The sequence below is a fragment of the Ochlerotatus camptorhynchus genome, unplaced genomic scaffold (assembly GCF_037179485.1).
Source record: "Ochlerotatus camptorhynchus isolate MF236.1 unplaced genomic scaffold, CSIRO-AGI_Acam_v1.1 ptg000277l, whole genome shotgun sequence".
NCBI classification, from domain to species: Eukaryota; Metazoa; Arthropoda; class Insecta; order Diptera; family Culicidae; genus Ochlerotatus; species Ochlerotatus camptorhynchus.
In genome coordinates this window covers 1,467,799-1,477,129 of record NW_027040766.1, presented here as the reverse complement: position 1 = coordinate 1,477,129, position 9,331 = coordinate 1,467,799, and the positions used below count along the sequence as shown (strand labels likewise).

General features: G+C 38.7%; 1 protein-coding gene across 1 annotated transcript; it reads left to right on the top strand.

Annotated features, from left to right (window-relative positions):
- Positions 1 to 882: 882 nt before the first annotated feature.
- Positions 883 to 1,767, top strand: LOC135706400 (chymotrypsin-2-like). Its single transcript, XM_065228006.1, has 2 exons — positions 883 to 1,396; positions 1,464 to 1,767. The coding sequence occupies exons 1-2, from the start codon at positions 917 to 919 to the stop codon at positions 1,758 to 1,760; spliced, it is 777 nt and encodes a 258-aa protein (XP_065084078.1). The 5' UTR covers positions 883 to 916; the 3' UTR covers positions 1,761 to 1,767.
- The last annotated feature ends 7,564 nt before the right edge of the window (positions 1,768 to 9,331 follow it).

The following is a 9,331-nucleotide window of genomic DNA, read 5'->3' as shown; positions in this document are numbered from 1 at the left end:
GCTATCTTTCTCGTTGGAATAGAGCTAACTCAATTTTCCCTTAAACAGTAGCTCGGTTTGTGGACTTAATCCATCAGCCAGGAGCCCAAAGTGTGAGAGCAAAAAAAATAATAAGAGCAGCATATTTCCATTCCACCAACGAGCGAAATGTCTCGAAAGAGTAATGTGACAGAAGCAGGCAGCCACTAGCGTGCACAGGAGATGTGAAATAGAAGGGGTTATTGAACCGGAGCATGAATCGAAGCTATTTATAAGTTACCGCGACAGCTCGCAGTATCAACCGACGGTGGTGAAAAGTTTCTTTCAGTGTTGCCAACTCCCCTTCTACACACGCTTCTTAGTTACAACGGAATGTTACATTCACTGCTCTGTCGGTGATGGCTGTCAAGGCGTGTTTCTTGGTAGAATTGAATTATTCTTAATTTATTTTGAATTAGCTTTTTTTCTCCAAACAGATGGTATTGCGTGGAATGAAGTAAAATGAAAACCGTAATGTGGCCAACATAATCCTAAAATTGAGTCTTTGTCCAATTATCTTTTATCTGTAAATATGTAGTTGATTTTTACCTCAGTTTCTGATATAATGCGGAAGGAATTCTCTTATCTACGTGCTCCGTGAATTTCCCACTGTGTACGACAGAAGGACGTCATAAATTCGCACTAGCATTGACATGCCTTAAGACGCGCTAGACAATGCTGTGCAGGGTACAATCAAAAATAAATCCCAAAGTTTACGCCCTAATCTACCAAACGCTTATACCGTTATCGCTCGTTAATCCGTCCTGAAAAACTGAACAATCATCATCGGCATCGTCTTAATCAATTACCGACGTAGGACAAAACAATCCAGCTCTGATAACACAATCCCGCTTATAAAAGTACCTCCCTCACCTTGTGACCTAATCATTATTCCATAATGTCTCGCTTGAGTTTGGCTGTGTTTCTGTTTGGTTTGGTCGGTGTAGCCCTTGGGGGTGTCCTTCCGGATCTGTACTCCGAATGGGAAGGTCGCATCGTTGGCGGTTCGAACGCTGCCGAGGGTCAGTTCCCGTACCAGGTATCGCTGCGTTCGGCGGCCAATGCTCACTTCTGCGGTGGTTCCATCGTCAACAACAACTGGGTCCTGTCCGCTGCCCATTGTACCAGTGGAAGAACCACGGCCAATACGATCGTTTTCGTCGGTGCACTGTTGTTGAACGCCGGTGGCGAACGTCATCCATCCAGCCAAATCATCAACCACCCGCAGTACAGCGGGATTACGTTGGCCAACGATGTGTCGGTCGTTCGTGTTGCCACTCCATTCTTGTTCAACAGTAACGTCGCCCCGATTGCGCTGGAGCAGAACTTTGTAACTACCGCTTCGAATGCCCAGGCTTCCGGCTGGGGACAGACTTCGGTAAGATCCTCTCTAACCGTCTAGTGTGGAAAAGTTGTTTCAGTAGTTGCTTATTTTTAATCCACAGAACCCAGGATCCCTTCCAGTTCACATGCAATGGGTCAACGTGGACATTATCTCCCTGGAAGAGTGCCGTAGCCGTCACAGTGTTCTGAACGCTGCCCGTGTCCATGATAGTACGATCTGTACGTCCAGCCCCGTAGGCATCGGTATGTGCATGGGTGATTCCGGTGGTCCGTTGTCGCACGAAGGACGCCAGCAGGGTATTGTGTCGTGGGGTATTGCCTGTGCTCTCGGCTTTCCCGATGTGTTTGCTCGCGTATCGTCGCACCGTTCCTGGATCTTGGAAAACACTGCCAACTAATCTCAGTGTGTACAAATAAATTGCATGATTTTTTTTTGTTATGATTAAAAAGTGTTTTTGTTTGATTTGAAATATTGCTTATTTTACGTGTTCGTGTTCACTGTTTTGATTATACCATTTCCGTTAGCTGGGTGTCTCGGATTTACGCAAATTCGTACCTCAAATGTACTAAGCTCGATGAAGTGAAACCTGGGTATAACATCGAATCAACGATTTCGCTGTCGAATCGATCCAGTTAATCGTGCAACCGGTGCTGAGAAACGGATAAAAGTATTGCAATCAATCAATGTAATGAAAACTATGCTCATTACTTTTGAACTACACTCAATTTTTGTTGCATGGATTTTTTGTACTCATTCAGAAGTGCTAGTTAGAACACTAGAAAAATCGATCGGCAGAGTTCAATATGATGGACTCCTCGGTAGCAAGGTGCGCCATTAGTTTGAAAAAGTGATAATTTGTTGCAAATTATTGATCCTTTAAAGTAATTAAATCACTGAAAATTATCAAGCAAACCCCTCGTGTTTACACACCATAGTAAAGGGGATAGTTAGAGCTTTAATTTGACATGTTCAAACATTTTGGCGACCTATTAAAATTGGAAAATGATCGATTTTTCTAGTTTAATAACTAAAACTTCTGAATGAGTTCACAAAAAATGGTTTTTGAGAAACGCGTTGACTGGTTTCAGCGAGAACTAGTCCGATGAAACACTTCCTAAAAATACTTTTGTCATGAGATGGGATTCGTTCGGGTGTAGAAAGACGGATTTAGGATCACCAGTTTGATAATTTTGGATGTGGGTTTGTAAATAGTGAATCTGCCCACAGGGTTACTTCCACTCACTTGCTATAAAAAATTGTGTTTCCGAATTATGAAAACATTAGATGTGATAATGATAATTAGTACTTGTAAGTTACAAGAAGAGGTCGTGAAGTATGTGTTTGACAAATTAAACCTGTCAATATTGCTTTTAGTGCGTCACAATAAGCGATTTAACGATTCGTGAACGCTCACTCAGAGTGAACGCTCGCGAATCATAAGATGGCCGATTGTGACGCTCTGAAAGCGAAATTGACAGGTTTTTTGAGTCAAACACATCCTTTACACCCTTTTCTTGTTACTTACAAGTACAGCATATCATTATATCATCGAATGATCTCATAATTTAGAAAACCATTGTTTTATAGCAAGTGAGTAGAAGCAACCCTGTCTGCCCATGATCATGATCTATCAGGACAACCCAAATAACCAAGGGGGGGGGGGGGTGCTTTTTTTGCAATATACGGCTGATACAAAGCTTGGATGCCCTATTTTTTTTATATCCCCATATGATTGCAATGATCGGAGTTGATTTTTGAAAATTTTTCAAGGTACTATGACCGACGGATAAACTATGGCGACCAAACAAACACCGGACTACAGAAATCAGCTCACATTTAATTTTTAGTATACCAAGCGTTCTAAATTATCCATTCGAGCATAGTTTCTTTTGCTATATTAGTGCATGTTTAATTGTGCAGTATAAATACGCATGCGCAGTGGTTTTCGTCAGTTTTGTGATAGTAGCATCAGCATCAAGACGCATTTCGCGCCAAATCGAATCGAAGCTGGCAGCACCCTCTCAGATTTCAATAAAATTTTCTGGATGTGTAGACTTTGACTAAATAAGCGCTTTTGCATACTCAGTTTTTTTTCCAAAATTTATCTAGACTAACATTTGAGAAGGGCCAAACTTTTTCTGCCGATTTTTTTCAAAAACAATATTATGGAAAAATGACAACTTCAACAAAAATATGTTGAATGACTTTTAGGAAATTGACTAAATTATCGAAAAAAAAAATACTGAAAAAAATTTCATTTGACGCCTACACTGAAAAAAATTGATTTTTAAAATTTAAAGTCGATTAAAACAATGGCCATGTTTGATTTGGATGAAACTTTGCCTCAAGATAGGTAATTATGTTTACTACCATCTGTCCATACATCGCAAGATGGACACTTTTAAGGAAAAAAGTTTTTCTTACAAAAACTTTTTCATGTCTGTACTGATTTTTTTAACGTACCATTTTTACACAAAACTAAACCAGTGAAGCTCAAAATTATCTCAGAACACAATGAAGCTCCATTTGTGATTCAATTTTGTCTAATCAGCAACTAATCACTTGGATTAATCGAGAATTCTATATGAAAAGGGCTTATATCATTAGAAAATAATATAATTGATTATATTGTCTACTACTGAGGCAAAAAACTGAGAATTCTTAGCTCAAATTATCCATAAAGAATTAGGTATGAATAAAATTTAAATTGAGATCTTCTTTCGAATCAACAACGATTTGGGAAGTCAACTGTTATTTATACCTAAACCATTAACATTATATACCTACCACTTCATTCTACCTATGAGCACTATAAACCTAAGGTTGACTTCATACAAGCAGCAGTCAATCTGATAACGAAAGTTGTGAAGACAAGTTGTAGTAAAATTATTATCATGGACCAAAGTAGTAAATTAAGGCTCAAAGGATTGAAATGTTGTGCAAATATAAATAATCCGAGATGCAACCGAAATAAGCTACGGGCCATATCATCAACGATGGTAGAAAAAATACATTCTATGGGATATAACCACGAAATTGATGAAACGATAAGCATTTGTGAGTCATGCCGTAGCGTGATATCTCATAATAGAAGTCCAGTTATGAAAAAACGCCGATCGGTTGGAAATGAAGTAAATATCCAACCGTCAACTAGTGGGCAGCAGCATAGTGATGATCCAGGTCCATCAATGAGTGGCCATCAATCCTTAGATGAGCTAGGTAAGAACAGTCATCCTGATGATTCTATCAACTTTTAACTGCAACCTCCTAATTGCACTTATTAATTATTTTTTCTTCTTCTTTCCTTCAGATACGGTACCATCGGTTCCATCATTGGAGTCAGTTCCATCAGCAGATGATCTGCAACGCCCATACAATGTTGAGAAGTTTAATGGCTTTGTGGAAACGTATCTCCAATTTCATCGAGGAACATGAAGAGCATGGATTATCGTTCAATAAAATCTCTAGAAATTACACAAGCAGTGCGAAAAAATATATTTGGCCTAGATACAGCAGACATTAGCAAAGTAGAGGCATACGAAGAAATGTGCAGCTAAAGGAGAAGTTCAATTCCCCTACAGCTGACAGAAAAGATCAGATAACAGTATTATCAGTATTGCCAAAGTCTTGGTCCGTGAATAAAGATGTAGCAGAATTCAACGCACCAACGTACATGGTGAGGCAGGTGAAGACCCTTGTTAATGAACAGGGTATTCTAAGCACACCCAACAAAAGAAGTGGGCATGGGATCAACGATGATACAAAAAAACTAGTTAGGGAATTTTTTGATGACAATGATATTAGTAGACCTATGCCCGGAACAAATGATTTTGGTTCCGAGTTAAGAAATGGACGAAAAGAACACGTCCCTCAAAGAAGCGCACATGATTTTTGTTGATAAATATAAAGATATTAATATTGGTTTCACTGTATTTACACAATTGCGACCAAAACATTGCATTTTGCTTGATTCTACTGGTATACATAATGTATGTATTTGTACAATTCCTGAAAATGTAAAATTAATGATCAACAGTTTAAGAATTATGTCACAAGATGCAATAATAGAAAAAAATGCTTTGTTATATTTCTACTAGAACAACTGATTGCTTTTTGCGTGCTTGCAAAAAGTGTGCTTCCAATGGAAATATTGAAGAGGACCTTACTTTGCTATTAGAAGCAAATGACAAACAAGATGTTGTGTTTCAACAGTGGCTGAATACTGATCGTTGTAATTTGGAAACGATTATCAAGCCTGTTGATGAATTTGTTCCGTATCTCATTGATAAAATTAACAAACTTATAACTCATGACTTTATTTACAAACAAGAGTCATCTTTTCTAAGAAATAAAAAATAATCATTAAAAGAAGGCGAAATTCTAGCAATTTGTGATTATTCTGAAAATTATCAGGATATCACTGGAATAATTCTCAAGCAACAATACATCCATTTGAAGTTTATTATAAGAAAGACAAGAAACTTGAAAATGTTAGCTTCATTATCATATCAGAAGTAATGACTCACGATACAGATGCAGTTCAGTTGTTCATCTCAAAAATGATAGATTTTATTCAACAATCGATAGATTTTTCGAAAATTACTTTTATGTCAGATGGCGCAGCATCACAATACGAAAATAAAAAAAAAACTTTGCTTGTCTGTGTAGATTTCAGTCAGAGCATGGATTAGAATCAGAATGGCATTTTTTTTGCAACGTGTCATGTAAAAGGTCCCTGTGATGCCATTGGTGACACTTTCAAGTGAATGGCAAAGAGAGCTAGTCTTGCTCGAGATTATGGAAACGCCATAACAACTCCTCGAGAATTACATAACTGGGCAGTTGAACAAACAGATAAAAATATCACAAAACTACGTTTCGAGTACATATCTACTGAACAGTACATCGAAGAACTATATAACAGCACAGACAATATCTGGCACACAGAAGTTCCACAGTTTTCTGCCTATAACTGGTGAAAAAGTAGCGGCAAAAGGTATTCTAATTCAGAAGATGAACCAAAAATATTTAACTTGATTGGAAAAAGGAAAAAATAGCACGTATGAAAATGTGAAGCGTATCAACCCTCTGGCAAATACACCAAAGCGCCGCAGAGGTACCGACGGGAAAATTGTCGATACTCCCAGTGTCCCGATTAACTTGGGTTCGAAGGCAATCAACACGATCAAAACTGTCCGTCTGGATGGCCGCCCCTACGACGATCTATTCTGGATCTACTTGTCCGCTTTCCATCCAACAACCTCAGAGAGCCAGATTGCGGGACTTGTTACTGAGTGTCTCGACTTGACCAATGTGCAACCAAAGGTTGTGAAACTAGTTTCAAAGGGAAAGGACCTCAATTCGCTTGGGTTCGTGTCCTTTAAAGTAGGCTTAAGTGACCAGCTGAAAGAAAAAGTAGAAGGGTCTGTGCCTAGGGGCACGAACGGAAGCTTGACGTAGGACCGTTAGTGGACGGAACAAATGTGAACATCAATTATCTTAACTCTTTCCATTTTTTATTTGTAAGCGTATCAAATTTGTAGTATTTATTTCAAAGAGAAGTTGATGAAGAGAATCCAAGGGACTGTCAACTTGGGAATTTTCGATTCATCTACCCGACTTTAAAAGGTGTATTTTGATTTTTTTTTGTTATATATGAATTTTTAAGTTTTGTTCATTTTGGTATTAACGTGTATGCAATTAATGATTTTGTCAAGCTTCTGCATTTATGTTCCATCAGATGTCACTGCTGTTTTTTGCGGTGACATCTGTCGGAAACTACACACAATCTGTTTTCATATAATTGTTCACAGAGGACACTGCAGTGCAAAACATGTCTGGTACATCTATATATGCATTTAGATTATTATTTGAAGTCCCTCCTTTTTTTTTACACATTCTGCACACACAATAGCTCACCCCTCATAGAATTTCCCGCCAATTTTTATGATGGGGCGGGGAAAAAAACTGAACAACAAAGTCCCTGATTAATTTCTTTAGGTTGTCGTTCACTTTTTTCACCTGAATATGCACCGAAAGGGAATTATTACCACGTCTCTCAATTTATATATGGGGATTTTCATCACTTCCTACCAGCGGAACAGCGCCATCTCTGTGGAAAATGGTCGAACAAAATGATTACTTCACCCCTCACAGTATTTCCTTCCGAATTATATGAATGGGGTGGGGCGGAAAGTATCGTTTGTGCAGAATATGTAAAAAAGGAGGGACTTCGAGAGATTGAACTCGTGAGAGCTATTTTTCTCACAAATTTGATTTTATTGCCTTTCTGGGGGCTGAATATACACCCAAAGCAAATTATTCCCATTTCTCTCAAATTCTATATGGATTTTTAACACTTCCTACCAATGACCTATTGAAAATTAACTAAGTGTTAATTTTAGTAGATTGGTAGATACATTTCCAATCTTTTGGCTTGTTTAGAATTCAAATCTATCTGCTATTGGTCGAAAACTGACCTCTTTTCGTAATGCTGTGGATTTTGGTTTTTTGAAATTGCATGGATTCTATAGATCCTGTGGAGATCTATCTAGCCCTGATGTATGTGTTGGTAGAGGGAAAAATGTAAACTTTGCGGGAGACGATGTCTTAACACTCGAAAGCAATTTTGTGAAATATGAAGTAAAACAAATCCTAGCTAGTTCTGCATGATGATTTTGTTTGATTTTATTTATTTGTAAAGCCGCCGGGAAATACCAGCTGGCGATTTGTTTTTTATTTATTTATTTATTATTATTATAGTCCATCTGACTTGATAGTCTCAATGAAACACTTTAATCTAAATGTAGTCACTCATTAAAAATTAAAAATTGGCCAACAGCAAACGATGACGAAACATCGAGGCATTGATGTCAAAGTCAAATAGGTCAGAGGCTTCGTTGAATTGATGAATCATGGCGACAAGGGAACTGTTTGCAGCATAGTTGGTTGCATGTACTACTTCATGTAGCAAGGTTCTCGGACGGAGTGTTCGGGCAGGAGCATACAGATTAATTTTGGCCAGTAACTCAGGAACATCATATTCTGCGAGTAAAACTTTAGCAACGAAGACGACCTGCGATATGTTTCGTCGCTTAGCAAGAGTATCCTAACCCAGTAAACGACAGCGGTCAGCATACGGTGGTAAATTCAGCGGGTCACTCCATGGAAGATAGCGCAGTGCGTATCTGACGAATTTGCGTTGAACAGCTTCGAATCGTCCACTCCATACAGCTTGGTAGGGATTCCAGACTACACTCGCGAATTCCAGTAGTGAGCGTACCAATGAACAGTAAAGGGCTTTAAAACACAGAGGATCACGAAATTCCTTAGATATCTTGAACATGAATCCAAGCTGTCGATCGTGGTTGAGAAGTGGCGAGTGTATGTGAACTTTTCATCCAACATGACACCGAGGTCTTTAACGTGATCGACACGTTGAACTGCAGTTCCAGCAACGTTATAATCAAACAAAATGGCAGTCCTAGTTCGACGGAAACTAATTACGCAGCACTTTGAGACGCACAGGACCATACAATTACGTTCACACCAATCATTAAAGATTTCAAGAAGGTTTTGTAGTTCTAAACAGTCGGTATAGCCTCGAACGACTAGATAAATCTTCAAGTCATCGGCAAAAAACAATTCACCTCCTCGTAGTAGAATAAACGTTACATCGTTCACAAATAAAGAGAAGAGCATTGGTTCCAAAGTGCTACCCTGTGGAACTCCTGATCTGTTCGAGAAACAGTACGATGAGTAGTTTCCAATGCATACAGTAACTTCACGTTGCACGAGGTACGATCTAAGCCAGCTGCAGAAGGAAACAGAACATCCAATTTTTTCAAGCTTTGCTAGCAGAACGTCGTTCACAACTCTATCAAACGCAGCTTTAAGATCAGTGTAGATGGCATCCACTTGAAGTTTCTTGCATACATTTTCCATACAGAACGACGTAAAGCTGACGAG

What these genes read in the sequence shown, in the direction of transcription:
- LOC135706400 (XM_065228006.1), top strand. Translation starts at nt 917, where the DNA reads ATGTCTCGCTTGAGTTTGGCTGTGTTTCTGTTTGGTTTGGTCGGTGTA. An exon ending in CCGGCTGGGGACAGACTTCG is followed by an intron (nt 1,397 to 1,463) that starts GTAAGATCCTCT and finishes TTTAATCCACAG; the next exon opens with AACCCAGGATCCCTTCCAGT.